This window comes from Pelobates fuscus, chromosome 9, assembly GCF_036172605.1.
Source record: "Pelobates fuscus isolate aPelFus1 chromosome 9, aPelFus1.pri, whole genome shotgun sequence".
Classification (NCBI taxonomy): domain Eukaryota; kingdom Metazoa; phylum Chordata; class Amphibia; order Anura; family Pelobatidae; genus Pelobates; species Pelobates fuscus.
The window spans coordinates 23,352,631-23,368,483 of NC_086325.1; the positions used below are offsets into that span (position 1 = coordinate 23,352,631).

General features: G+C 39.3%; 1 protein-coding gene across 2 annotated transcripts in view; it reads right to left on the minus strand.

Moving 5' to 3' along the window:
- Positions 1-15,853, minus strand: part of NOTCH4 (notch receptor 4) — a 57,498-nt gene that overhangs the window by 12,728 nt on the left and 28,917 nt on the right. For both annotated transcript variants that reach the window (XM_063431525.1, XM_063431524.1), the window contains exons 14-22: positions 7,836-7,981; positions 6,578-6,697; positions 5,914-6,066; positions 5,006-5,234; positions 3,848-4,049; positions 3,500-3,653; positions 3,218-3,402; positions 2,396-2,525; positions 1,047-1,292 (exon numbers count right to left, since the gene is read on the minus strand). In XM_063431525.1, coding sequence (XP_063287595.1) covers positions 1,047-1,292; positions 2,396-2,525; positions 3,218-3,402; positions 3,500-3,653; positions 3,848-4,049; positions 5,006-5,234; positions 5,914-6,066; positions 6,578-6,697; positions 7,836-7,981 — 1,565 coding nt within the window. The remainder of the gene's footprint in view (positions 1-1,046; positions 1,293-2,395; positions 2,526-3,217; positions 3,403-3,499; positions 3,654-3,847; positions 4,050-5,005; positions 5,235-5,913; positions 6,067-6,577; positions 6,698-7,835; positions 7,982-15,853) is intronic.

Sequence of the window (15,853 nt, forward strand, 5' to 3'; positions counted from 1 at the left end):
GAGATGGAGAGAGATGCCAGAGTAGAATATAGATGAGATCAATAGATGGAGCAGGATAGGGATGGAGAGAGATGGCTGGAGTAGAATATAGGTGAGCTCAATAGATGGAGCAGGATCGAGATGGAGAGAGATGGCCGGAGTAGAATATAGGTGAGATCAATAGATGGAGCAGGATAAGGATGGAGAGAGATACCGGAGTAGAATATAGGTGAGATCAATAGATGGAGCAGGATCGAGATGGAGAGAGATGCCAGAGTAGAATATAGGTGAGATCAATAGACGGAGCAGGACAGGGATGGAGAGAGATGGCCAGAGTAGAATATAGGTGAGATCAATAGACGGAGCAGGATAAGGATGGAGAGAGATGCCAGAGTAGAATATAGGTGAGATCAATAGACGGAGCAGGATAGGGATGGAGATATATGGTCGGAGTAGAAAATAGATGATGGAGAAAGAGATTACAACACAGATGACATAGAGAGATGAGAAATCAAGAGAAATGACCAGAGAGAGCAAAAGAGGACAGGACTAACCAGAGGGAGAAAGATAAAGGAAAAGAGAAGTGGGAGATGGAGAACATGAGAAAGGTGAAAGTGGACATAAGAGGACAGCAGGGTGAGATAAGGGAGAAAGGACAGGTCAAATTACCCAGTAAATTAGGAAAGTATTTGGTAAAAGGAAAATAAAACGGTGATATTAGAAGAAAAGGAGATGGCAGGGAACATGGATTGGGAGTACAGGACAGAAGAACACAAATACAATAGAGAGAAAGAAGTGAGATTGTGTGAAGAATAAAGGGTTAGGAGCAAAGGGAAAGAAGGCAAGAATGAGCAAGATACTCAGGATTGGCAAAAAAGAACAATGAAGAAGAAAGGGAGACTGGGATAAGTTGTATTTGTAATGATTGTGAGGGAATGATAGAGGAGGAGGAAAAACAAAAATATAATATGCATAAAGTACAAGCAATAAGTCAAAAGAGATAGAACAGTGAAGAGACAGGAAGGGCTGTCCCACATCAGAGTATTTAAGCATTATTCACACCATACCTGTATAATGGGGATGGCATTGGCATTTGTAGGAATTCTCAAGATGCACACAGGTTTGTGTTCCCTGTAGGTGGCAGGGATTGGATAAACACTCATTCACATCCCCTTCACACCTGGGCCCGACATACCCCGGGGGACACAAACAGGAGTAGCTTCCAATCTCGTCCTTGCAAGTCCCCCCATTATAGCAGCGTGGCTCAGATGTTAGAGGGGTGCAGTCATCAAAGTTAATTTGGCAGTGGTCACCTGAGAAAATGGAGTAAGACTGAGTTAGTCAAAGCAATCAATAAAATGGTGCATGCAGGATGTTTACAGTTAGCATACACACTCTAATGCAGATTGGGCTAAGCGTGGCACACCAATTGTGCTGGCAAGGCATCGTGAGAAATGCAGCTCAGAAACTTCGGGTTCCTCGGTTAACCAACATGGAGGGCAAACAATGTTGTAAAAATGTTTAAGTAGACTACTGAAATGAGATATTACTGGCAGGAGATAAAGAAATGATTCCCTAAAGAAGTAGTCAGCTTTTACCACCATATGAGTTATGAAGTCTGTCTGAGAGAGCCATTATTGAGTCAGTAAGTGATGTTGTAGTAATGTCAGGAGACCCATCCAGAGCTAATTTCCTGGATGGGTCTCATACAATGCCATTTTGTTTAATGGTGCATTCATGCTGCACTTTTTTGATACTTCTGTGGTGCCCCCAAAAAGCTGAACATTAGTAAAAATGCAGATAGACAGGTGATGAGTCTCTTATTGTGACTGATACAGCAGACCCAGGACAGTTAGGAGAATCAGGACAGTGAGTATTCACTGCAATTATTATTTTAGCATATTTTTATTGCAACAGAGAGGACTGTTATCTGCCTTTTTATATTCTTGTCATTTTGGGTTCAACAAAACTACCTCTCCTTCGAACACTTATCCACATATCCCGTAAGTGGGGATTATACCACTGTACGCTACTACAACTGGAGCTGGTCATAGCTGCATTAAATGTGAGTAAGAGTATACACCACGCTTTTATTGATTTATTGCACTTTTGTATTTCCTGTTCTTTACATTTGGATCTTACCAAGGAACCTACTATCCAGTAGAAGAATCTACCATCTTCCCCTACCATCTACCCAAGAGCTTATATTGCATTTAAAGGGGGATTACTTTTTATTCGGAACTATTTTATTTGAATACTGACAACATTATTTTATTGTATTCTTGTGTTTTTATACATTCCCTAGGTTGCCTGCCTTTTGGTTATCACCGGAATCGTTTACCCATTAACTCCATCTCCCTCTATACCGTGTTTACCTTTCTATCTGTACCTTCACAGTGATCACCAATCCTCTCACCTTGAGTTCCAGAAGGACATATACATTGGTAGCTTCCCCCCTGTGCTACACATTGCCCATTGTGGAAGCACGGTTGTGACAGGCAAGGGTCCCTCTCAGTGCAGGTCTCCCCAAGGTATCCAGGGGCGCACTACAGGATAGGAGACAGAAAAGACTCTGACATTATTTTTATAAATATATAATTCTGCATTCTGAACACATAAAACATGGACTATTCTCACATCATTTACACCACTAATACATTTACCAACCAAAAGATACAACTACACTTCTCTCCTGTTTCCACCTAGCTTCCAATTCCTCTAGATTTTCTCTAGACTCACTAATTAAACAATTCCTATTTCACAAACTTCCTCATTTTGCTTAATATCCTCTTATACGTTTCAGTGGCTTTACCATAGATATGTCTGTCACTACTGTTCTTGTCATCCTTCTTCTCTAACTATGACATTCTTAAAAGTTTACTCCAAGCATCGTAACGACGGTAGACCGCTGTAGTGCCTATGATGGTAGGAGTACGCTCTCAGCTAGTGAATGACTCTCTGTGGTAAGAAAATGCACAGAATTGTCCTTAGCCATACCAGAACGCTTGTACTGAGTTGGCTGATGACGCTGCCAGAGGGGAAATTACACCACCGGCAGCCATCTAAAATATCTCTGTATGTGCTGCATTTGAAACTGTAATGCTTTACATACAGGCTTCAAGCACCACCACCACTTTAAAAACACTGAAGTTGTCATGGTGTTTGGAGTAAACTTTTAACTTCCTGTGGCTCTTCTATTGTACTTCTCATAGGATCTTCTTACTTCTTTTAATCTTACCTGACAGGTGAAAGAACCAGAGACTTGCTTACAGTAACCACCATTGTGGCATGGATTTGGTTGGCATGGATCAATCTTCTCTTGGCACTTTGGGCCAGAGTATCCAAAGAAACATCGGCACACATGAGACAACCCAGAATCCACACAATTGCCATGCCCACCGCAGAGAGAGTTTGGATCTATTCCTGGTTTGGATGAGAAAGGGAGATGGTAAAATTAAAAATATCAGGTTTCTAATAGAGGAAAATGGAAGTGGAATTAATCGATAAATGTTGTAGATACCTTCTCGGGCAGCTGTCGCCTTGCAGGTCATCAGAGGTGTCTCACAGTGACGTCCAATCCATCCCAATTCACAGATGCAACTGTATGTTGTTCTGGTTTGAGAGCAGGTTCCTCCATTTTGACAAGGAGCAAAGATACACAAATCTACGGGGACCTGTGTGCAAATTATGTGCATCTTGGTAAATTATATAATGGTAATATCCGACACACTAGACTGCCTGTACCTGAAACCCCAGGAGAATGGTTTTCCTGTAAATCACATAGGGCTATATCATGACATACCTCCACGTGAGAGTTTTGTCCACCCTATGCTTTCATATATTATTATTTTATCAGAATTTCCCTTACCTCACAGTTGATCCCGGTGTAACTGTGGGTACAGGAGCAGTGATAGCCGTTTGGAAGGTCGTTGCAGGTGCCACCATTGACGCAGGGCTGTGGATTGCAGTGACTCAGCTTGTGTTGACACTGGTCACCTGCGAACCTTTCCGGACACAGGCAGGAGAAGCTGTTGATGCCATCAACACAAGTGCCGCCATTGAAGCAGGAGCTGTAGGTATATTTTGAGAGATATGGAGACACATTAAAGATACGCTCCTCCAAAAATCCTTTTAAGATCCTACAATACTTTACTCACTTTAAATATGTCTGATATTTTCCACATATCACTATTAGCTGTTTTGTCACAGCTTATGAAATTCATACATGACGGAAAAAGGGGAATTGGGGGCGCACCCAGAACATGTATTTCTAAGTAGTGATGCTATCATAAAGACCAAAATAAATACAAAATACAGATTCAAGAAACATAGAAACGTCACAGAATGTGACGGCAGATAAGAACCATTCGGCCCATCTAGTCTGACCAATTTTCTAAATAAGCGGAAAAAAACAAATAAATAAAAAGCAGTTTTAAATTTGACAAATTTTACAAGGCAATTCATACATAATTGATCACAACAGGGGCATACTAACCAAGGGGTAAGTCTATAATTCCAAAAGAAAGACTTCCACCGATTTTTTTGTTACTTAATGTTATTAATGTTATTAATAAATAGAGCAAAATATGATCGTTTTCTCTTGGTTTTTCTTTATTTTGTAGACTATCATGTTATGTTCCAGTGCAGGTAATGAAAAAAGCTAGAGTGCTTCCTGTACTGGAGGATTTTTGCCTTAATTTAATATTTTTTGGATAATTGTTTCAAATGATTTAATATTTTTAGCTAAACTTTTCAAATAGTTTGTATACAAAAATTCCCATAGATTTTACATTTGAAAAATATATTAAATCATTTGAAAAACTTATCTATAAATATTAGATTGTGGCCTTGGTTTGAGAAGAAATGACCTAGAACCTCTCCAACAATATATTCCACCCTTTGGTTGCAGTAAACGTTTAGGTATTCTATTAGAGTTACATTTCATTCCACCATTTATTTTGGTCATATTCCTCTCTCGTGTATCTTTATACTCTGTTTTATCTCTTGACCCTGATCTCCCTTTTACCTGTTGGTGCAGTCCTGAGAATTCAGTTCACAATTCTCCCCCTCAAAGCCTTTCATACAATCGCAGGAATATGAGTTGACCTGATTCCTGCACAATCCACCATTTCGGCATGGAGAACTTTCACATTCATCCCTGTACTCCTGACATGTCTCCCCAACATACCCAGGAGGACACAAGCACAAGAAAGAATCGGTAATATTGAGACACGTACCCCCATTCTGGCATTTGCCTGCGAGACATATAGAAAAATGTTGAATAAGTCATCGAAGAAATGAGTATAGGAATAAAGTCAGTTAAGGAGAACTTCGAATTAAGAAAAGAAGGTAAATTAAGCACTGAGGTAATTAAAGGAAGACTAATTAGACAGCGATATATCTTTATACTCATGTATCCATATTTCTCCCAGCATATATTAATATGTAAAGTGCTGTGGAATATGGTTACACTATAAAATTTCCATTAATTATATAGCAGATATATTTTATCTCATTTATTTTGGGGGAAGAACTGTGTTAGTTAAAAATGTTACTAATACATACAGAAAAATATAAAAGTATGGTAGAACAGCAAAATAAATTTAAATATTTATGAATATTTAATATAAAAATACTGAAATTATTTTATTTATTTATTTTGTTTTAAGGCTTAATGAATATAAATGATTGGAAATACTACAGATATCACATGAAGAACCAACTCCAAACTTACTGGGCAAAGAGGAACACAAGACACTTCCCTACAGAAATGAAGCAGTTGGTAAACACTTTCAATAGCATCATATGGAATGAAACGTTTAAAGTGCTAATGATGGCAGTCAGGAAAACATGTGACTAGGAATCAGTTCTTATTATAAGTAAATACAAAAAAACGGCACCCCACACTCTCCCTCTATTAATAACCCCTCTCACCTGGTTGGCAGTGGTTTTGGTTTGCGTCACAGTGCTGTCCGGTGAAACCCTCAGGGCAGAGGCAACTGTATTTCCCAGGGCTGTTTAAACAATTACCCCCATTTATACAAGGCTTTCCTTTGCATTCATCCACATCTTCTTCACAGAAGGGACCTGAAAAAATAACCAGACTTATTGTAAAGGTGAAAGAGTGAGTAAAAGGTGTACACAGTGATTGACAGTAAGAAACAAAATTATACATACAGAGACAGACAGAAAACAACAACAACAACAATATAACGAATATGCCATAATGTTTGCCATGTTTGCCCGGGGCCCTCCTTACCTCTTCCTGCATCCCCCATCACTGACTGTCGTTTATACAATTGTGTACTTTCTATATATGTCATACTGTGTTTCTATGTTGCCATCTTAGCGTGACACTCATTTTTTTACTTTAGTATGTGAACACTTGACTGTGAGTACGTTACTATGCTATTATCTGTGTTACTATGCTATTATTTATTTGTTATAAATGATAAATCTTATCATTTAAGGTTACTATATTACTATGTTAATGTATGACTATGTTACATTATTACATGTTAATGACTATGTTACATTGTTACTAGTGTACTGTTCTATTGTACTACATTTACAGTGTCACTGTTTAACAAGGTCTGACCTTGCCATCCATCAGGGCACTGACACAAGGAGACAGTACGGTTTGGAAGCTGATGACATTTTCCTCCATTCTTACAGGGGTCCGAATAACAAGGAGGAAGGGGTACTTCACAGTGAGTACCTGTAACAGGTAAAACATAGCACAAATAAATAAAATTAACATAATCCACTATACACAATATAATTATGGTCAAACAAACCCTTTAGACTGTGGTCATTGGAATACATTAGAAATAAACCATTTATAATATAACATTTTCAGAGAAATGTAATGAGTGGTGAAAAAAAGTGAAATCTAAGGGCAATAGCTGAGCTCCATAGAATGGTAGTCTCATAAAATGAAATCACCATTTATTACACCATGGCTATATGGGAAAATTTTGTTTTTTATGATTCAGGTTAGAGTTTAACTATTTCTGGGTGTTCTGCAATCTAAAATATACTATAAAAGGCTACTATTAATGGTGATAATAAAATAAGGTATTCCCACAGATCTGCATTAATAGATAGTAAAAAAAAAAAACATGAATAAAGAATAATATTCTTTTTTTTTTTTTAAAACAACATTATGCTTGTAACGCTGACTCTTAAATATTAAACGTATCCACAAGTTATATATACTGAAGAGATTATGTAGAGCAGTGGTTCCCAACCTTTTTTCATTTGTATACCCCTTGACAGCCCATTGCCATAAATTGTACCCCTCAAAAAATGTTTGTAATTAGTATAGTTGCTTTCATATAATCATATGCACACTGGGCTCCATGTCCCTCTGCTCCCCTGGGCCACTCCTCCTCTGGAAGAGCAGTGACTGGCCCAAGAAATGCGGTCATTGTGATTTGCGTCGGACTCAGGCAGGCTGAAGAAACTGTTTGTAAGTGTGGCAGGGTGGTAAGGCGATGGGCTCCTTCCTCAGGTGGGTGTCTAAAATGCCCGACCTCTCAGTCCGCCCCTGATTCCACCGTTACCAAATTTTGGGGGGAACTGGTTCATGCCCCTGGGGGTATGCGTAGCACAGGTTGGGAACCCCTGATGTAGAGGAACAGAAATTATTGGTAATGATCCTCCTCTGTAATGCAGCTATGTCTAATCTACCTGTGACTAGGGAAGCACATGAACACATATACCTAGAGTCTAAGGCCAAGCATACACCTTGATTTAAACATGGGTCAGATGAACAGGGTTACGAAGCATTAATGTCTTGTGTTCTTTCCCAATTAGACAATGAGTATGCTGGTAGTAATCAATATTTATGTTACCAGTGTATCCAGCAGGACATGTGCAGTTGAACCCATCATGGTGAGGCTGACATATTCCTCCATTATTGCACGGCTTGGTGGCACACACGTGGCTGTAAGAATCACAAGCTGAACCTGTCCAGTCAGGGTTACAAACACACTGTGATCTGCAAGAAAAGTGGGTGGTAAATGTGAGTGAGACCTAGAGGAGAGAGTGAAAAGTGTGAATAAAAAGGAGAGGCGAGAATGATTCGAAAAATAGATAATTAGACAGATAATATAAACAGCATTATTTGAGGGGACATGGTGATCATATAAATATTGTGCTTATGTTCTTTTTCAGTTCTTTGTCTCCTCTGCTGGCATCTTACAAGAATCAGTCTTTATATTAGTCTTCTGCTCTGACTTATATTTATATTAACACAACACAAATAATCCCATGATATCTAAAACCTTACTAACAACATATATTCTGTGTGGTGTATCAATTTATATAAGGTACTCTACAAATAAGTACCATATATACTCGAGTATAAGACGAGTTTTTCGGCAAATTTATTGTGCTGAAAACCCCCCACTCGTCTTATATTCGAGTCAATGTCTGTATTATGGCAACTTACATTGCCATAATACAGACCAGGACCACCGGGCTCATTACAAGCCCGGCAGTCCTGTTGGGGGCTAGCAGAGAGCTGTAACTTACCTTTCCTGCAGCTCCTGTCAGCTCCCTCCTCCTGCGTTCCGGTCAGCTCCCCTGTCAGCTCCCACAGGAGCTGCAGGAAAGTTAAGTTACAGCTCTCTGCCAGCCCCCCTCCTACACAGCCCATGCCACTGGACCACCAGGGAATGAGAGCCCCCCTCCCTGGCCATGTATCAAGCAGGGAGGGGGGGGGGGGACGAAAAAAAATATTAAAATAATACAAAATAAAATAAAAATATTAATAATATAAAAAAAATTAAAATAATAATAATAATTAAAAATAATAATAAAAATGCCCACCCCCCACCAAGGCTTTGCATCACATACACAAACACACTCTGCATCACATACATACACTGCACTCATACACAGACACACTGCATTCACATACATACTGCACTCACACACACACACACACACACACACACACACACTGCATTCATACACACACACACACACACACACTGCATTCAAACACACACACTGCATTCATACACATAGAAACATAGAAACATAGAAACATAGAAACATAGAAACATAGAAACATAGAAACATAGAAACATAGAATGTGACGGCAGATAAGAACCATTCGGCCCATCTAGTCTGCCCAGTTTTCTAAATACTTTCATTAGTCCCTGGCCTTATCTTATAGTTAGGATAGCCTTATGCCTATCCCACGCATGCTTAAACTCCTTTACTGTGTTAACCTCTACCACTTCAGCTGGAAGGCTATTCCATGCATCCACTACCCTCTCAGTAAAGTAATACTTCCTGGTATTATTTTTAAACCTTTGTCCCTCTAATTTAAGACTATGTCCTCTTGTTGTGGTAGTTTTTCTTCTTTTAAATATAGTCTCCTCCTTTACTGTGTTGATTCCCTTTATGTATTTAAATGTTTCTATCATATCCCCCCTGTCTCGTCTTTCCTCCAAGCTATACATGTTAAGATCCTTCAACCTTTCCTGGTAAGTTTTATCCTGCAATCCATGAACCAGTTTAGTAGCCCTTCTTTGAACTCTCTCTAAGGTATCAATATCCTTCTGAAGATAGGGTCTCCAGTACTGTGTACAGTACTCCAAGTGAGGTCTCACCAGTGTTCTGTACAATGGCATGAGCACTTCCCTCTTTCTACTGCTAATACCTCTCCCTATACAACCAAGCATTCTGCTAGCATTTCCTGCTGCTCTATTACATTGTCTGCCTACCTTTAAGTCATCAGAAATAATCACCCCTAAATCCCTTTCCTCAGATGTTGAGGTTAGGACTCTATCAAATATTTTGTACTCTACCCTTGGGTTTTTACGTCCAAGATGCATTATCTTGCACTTATCCACATTAAATGTCAGTTGCCACAACTCTGACCATTTTTCTAGTTTACCTAAATCATTTTCCATTTGGCTTATCCCTCCTGGAACATCAACCCTGTTACATATCTTAGTATCATCTGCAAAAAGACACACCTTACCATCAAGACCTTCTGCAATATCACTAATAAAAATATTAAAGAGAATGGGTCCAAGTACAGATCCCTGAGGTACCCCACTGGTGACAAGCCCAAGCTTCGAATATACTCCATTGACTACAACCCTCTGTTGCCTGTCACTCAGCCACTGCCTTACCCATTCAACAATATTCGAATCCAAACTCAAAGATTGTAGTTTATTGATAAGCCTTCTATGTGCAACAGTGTCAAAAGCCTTACTGAAATCTAGGTAAGCAATGTCTACTGCACCACCCTGATCTATAATTTTAGTTACCCAATCAAAAAAATCAATAAGATTAGTTTGGCATGATCTCCCTGAAGTAAACCCATGTTGTCTCTGGTCTTGAAATCCATGTGTTTTTAGATGTTCAACAATCCTATCCTTTAACATGGTTTCCATCACTTTCCCCACTACTGAAGTAAGGCTTACTGGCCTATAGTTGCCCGACTCCCCCCTATTACCTTTCTTGTGAATGGGAACAACATTCGCTAACTTCCAATCTTCTGGGACTACTCCTGTTATCAATGATTGGTTAAATAAATCTGTTAATGGTTTTGCTAGTACACCACTAAGCTCTTTTAATAGCTTTGGGTGTATTCCATCAGGTCCCATTGACTTATTTGTCTTTACTTTTGACAGTTGAAATAGAACCTCTTCCTCTGTAAACTCACGTGTAATAAATGACTCATTTATCCTTTTTGTTAACAGAGGTCCCTTTCCTTCATTTTCATCTGTAAATACTGAACAAAAATATTCATTGAGGCAGTCAGCTAGACCTTTATCCTCATCTACATACCTTCCTTCTTTTGTTTTTAATCTAACTAATCCTTGTTTTACTTTTCTTTTCTCATTTATGTATCTAAAAAAAGTTTTGTCCCCCTTTTTTACTGACTGTGCTATTTTCTCTTCTGTGTGGGATTTGGAAGCTCTTATAACTTGCTTAGCCTCTTTCTGCCTAATCTTATAGGTCATTCTGTCTTCCTCACTCTGGTTTTTTTTATAATTACTAAATGCTAACTTTTTGTTTTTTACTATTTTGGCCACATCTGCGGAGTACCACAGTGGTTTCTTGAATTTTTTGCTTTTACTGACAAGCCTAATGCAATTTTCTGTTGCCTTCAGTAGTGCAACTTTTAAATAATCCCATTTATTTTGGACTCCATATAAATTGCTCCAGTCTGATAATGACTCCTTTACACATATTCTAATTTTAGAAAAGTCTGTTTTTCTAAAGTCTAAAACTTTTGTTTTTGTGTGGTGTGACTCAGTCACTGTTCTTATATTAAACCACACTGACTGATGATCACTGGATCCTAAACTTTCACCTACAGTAATATCTGATACCAAATCTCCATTTGTTAACACTAAATCTAGTATGGCCTCTTTACGAGTTGGCTCCTCAACGACTTGTTTTAGAGACAATCCCAGTAGGGAGTTTAGAATATGTGTGCTCCTGGCACAAGTAGCTATTTTTGTTTTCCAATTCACATCAGGAAGATTAAAGTCACCCATGATGATAACTTCCCCCTTCATTGTCATTTTAGCTATTTCTTCAACTAGTAAATTATCTAACTCTTCAATTTGTCCTGGGGGCCTATAAATCACACCTACACGAGTTACTGTGTGATTACCAAATTCTAACGTAACCCAAACGGACTCTATGTTCGCCTCACTAACCTTTATTAGGCTAGATGTTATGCTATCCTTTACATACAGGGCCACCCCTCCCCCTTTCTTGCCTTCCCTGTCTTTTCTATATAAAGAGTACCCTGGTATTGCTATGTCCCAGTCATTTTTCTCATTATACCATGTCTCGGTAACAGCGACTAAATCTACACTATCAGTTGCCATTATTGCCACAAGTTCATGGATCTTATTCCCTAAACTGCGAGCATTTGTAGACATGACTCTAAGCTTATCATTTTTTAACACACTTGCTACAGGCACCTTCTGTCCTTGTTTTGGGGGACAATTGGATTGATGTTTTATCACCCTTTTGCCCCCCCCTCCTAGTTTAAAAACATCCTAGCAAAACCTCTGAACTGCTCACTGAGAACATTTGTTCCCTTTTGAGAAAGATGCAAACCATCTTTTTTGTACAGTTTATTTCCATTCCAAACAGAGCTACCATGAGCAATAAAGCCAAATCCTTGCTCCCGACACCATTCACCAAGCCACAAGTTAAAGTCCCTAATACGCATCCGCCTGTCGTTCTGAGTGTTATGCACAGGCAGAACTTCAGAGAATGACAGTGTGGAAGCAACCTGCCGTATATCATTGGCAAAAACACTAAAAACTTCCTTAACCTCTGAAACCTCATTGCAAGCCAAGTCATTTGTCCCTAAATGGACAAGTACATCCAATTCCCCTTCCTGCTTTGCTTGCTTAACAATATTACAGATACGTCTCCTGTCTCTGTGAGCAGTAGCTCCGGGAAGACACCTCACAAGACCACCATTGTCCATCTCCACACCTCTTATGATGGAATCCCCCAACAACAACTGCTTTCTATTAGGCCTCACCATAGTCTTCAAGCCTCTCTGCACAACACCACTAGCCTCAGTGCCTCTCTGCACAACACCACTAGCCTCAGTGCCTCTCTGCACAACACCACTAGCCTCAGTGCCTCTCTGCACAACGCCACTAGCCTCAGTGCCTCTCTGCACAACACCACTAGCCTCAGTGCTTCTCTGCACAACACCACTAGCCTCAGTGCCTCTCTGCACAACACCACTAGCCTCAGTGCCTCTCTGCACAACACCACTAGCCTCAGTGCCTCTCTGCACAACACCACTAGCCTCAGTGCCTCTCTGCACAACACCACTAGCCTCAGTGCCTCTCTGCACAACACCACTAGCCTCAGTGTCTCTCTGCACAACACCACTAGCCTCAGTGCCTCTCTGCATAACACCACTAGCCTCAGTGCCTCTCTGCACAACACCACTACACTCTGAAAGTGCAGAAAATGAATTATGTAGAACAACAGACTGTGCAATATGCCTTTTATCCACAACTCCAAGTCTACCAGATCCTACAGTAATCCATCTGCCATTCCTAGTATGTCGCTGCGGCAATGGCTTTGCAGCAGTTCCAGCCTGAATTTGTTTACCAGATAATTTACAAATCTCAGACTTCAAAAATACAATCTCCTGCCGCAAGATAGAGAACTGTCTACAGATTAGACAACAACCAAACCTCCAAAAAGTGGAACGTGAAACAAATGCATAGCAACTATTACACTGAACTAAGTCTGCCATTCCAATGAGGCGAATAATTTAAATCAAACAAATTTTACCTTTTTTTTTTTTATTTATCCTCCTGGATACCTCAGATTACCTCCAGCTTATCTCCAGAATATCTCCAACCACACACACACTTAGAAGCAACACTCTCCAGAATATCTCCAACCACACACACACTTAGAAGCAACACTTAGATGAAGCAACCAAGCTCTATTAGCCAAGCTAATGACAACTACCCTTATATACTCCTAAAATCACCTCCCACTAGGAATGTTTAACACCTGGGTAGGCCTCTGCTTATTAGCAAACAATAGCTAATTTAAATAGCAATCAATAGCAAGTAGCTACCTAATCCAATCAAATGCCTTATAATTACCAACAGGAAATCAAACCTTGTGCAGTCAGTAACCTTTTCCTACAGATGAATCTTACCTGTAACAGTAAAAAAGAACTCTTAGCACAGCTCTTAGACAGTTGAAGCTTCTGTAAAACTCTCCAGAATATCTCCAACCACACACACACTTAGAAGCAACACTTAGATGAAGCAACCAAGCTCTATTAGCCAAGCTAATGACAACTACCCTTATATACTCCTAAAATCACCTCCCACTAGGAATGTTTAACACCTGGGTAGGCCTCTGCTTATTAGCAAACAATAGCTAATTTAAATAGCAATCAATAGCAAGTAGCTACCTAATCCAATCAAATGCCTTATAATTACCAACAGGAAATCAAACCTTGTGCAGTCAGTAACCTTTTCCTACAGATGAATCTTACCTGTAACAGTAAAAAAGAACTCTTAGCACAGCTCTTAGACAGTTGAAGCTTCTGTAAAACTCTCCAGAATATCTCCAACCACACACACACTTAGAAGCAACACTTAGATGAAGCAACCAAGCTCTATTAGCCAAGCTAATGACAACTACCCTTATATACTCCTAAAATCACCTCCCACTAGGAATGTTTAACACCTGGGTAGGCCTCTGCTTATTAGCAAACAATAGCTAATTTAAATAGCAATCAATAGCAAGTAGCTACCTAATCCAATCAAATGCCTTATAATTACCAACAGGAAATCAAACCTTGTGCAGTCAGTAACCTTTTCCTACAGATGAATCTTACCTGTAACAGTAAAAAAGAACTCTTAGCACAGCTCTTAGACAGTTGAAGCTTCTGTAAAACTCTCCAGAATATCTCCAACCACACACACACTTAGAAGCAACACTTAGATGAAGCAACCAAGCTCTATTAGCCAAGCTAATGACAACTACCCTTATATACTCCTAAAATCACCTCCCACTAGGAATGTTTAACACCTGGGTAGGCCTCTGCTTATTAGCAAACAATAGCTAATTTAAATAGCAATCAATAGCAAGTAGCTACCTAATCCAATCAAATGCCTTATAATTACCAACAGGAAATCAAACCTTGTGCAGTCAGTAACCTTTTCCTACAGATGAATCTTACCTGTAACAGTAAAAAAGAACTCTTAGCACAGCTCTTAGACAGTTGAAGCTTCTGTAAAACTCTCCAGAATATCTCCAACCACACACACACTTAGAAGCAACACTTAGATGAAGCAACCAAGCTCTATTAGCCAAGCTAATGACAACTACCCTTATATACTCCTAAAATCACCTCCCACTAGGAATGTTTAACACCTGGGTAGGCCTCTGCTTATTAGCAAACAATAGCTAATTTAAATAGCAATCAATAGCAAGTAGCTACCTAATCCAATCAAATGCCTTATAATTACCAACAGGAAATCAAACCTTGTGCAGTCAGTAACCTTTTCCTACAGATGAATCTTACCTGTAACAGTAAAAAAGAACTCTTAGCACAGCTCTTAGACAGTTGAAGCTTCTGTAAAACTCTCCAGAATATCTCCAACCACACACACACTTAGAAGCAACACTTAGATGAAGCAACCAAGCTCTATTAGCCAAGCTAATGACAACTACCCTTATATACTCCTAAAATCACCTCCCACTAGGAATGTTTAACACCTGGGTAGGCCTCTGCTTATTAGCAAACAATAGCTAATTTAAATAGCAATCAATAGCAAGTAGCTACCTAATCCAATCAAATGCCTTATAATTACCAACAGGAAATCAAACCTTGTGCAGTCAGTAACCTTTTCCTACAGATGAATCTTACCTGTAACAGTAAAAAAGAACTCTTAGCACAGCTCTTAGACAGTTGAAGCTTCTGTAAAACTCTCCAGAATATCTCCAACCACACACACACTTAGAAGCAACACTTAGATGAAGCAACCAAGCTCTATTAGCCAAGCTAATGACAACTACCCTTATATACTCCTAAAATCACCTCCCACTAGGAATGTTTAACACCTGGGTAGGCCTCTGCTTATTAGCAAACAATAGCTAATTTAAATAGCAATCAATAGCAAGTAGCTACCTAATCCAATCAAATGCCTTATAATTACCAACAGGAAATCAAACCTTGTGCAGTCAGTAACCTTTTCCTACAGATTAATCTTACCTGTAACAGTAAAAAAGAACTCTTAGCACAGCTCTTAGACAGTTGAAGCTTCTGTAAAACTCTCCAGAATATCTCCAACCACACACACACTTAGAAGCAACACTTAGATGA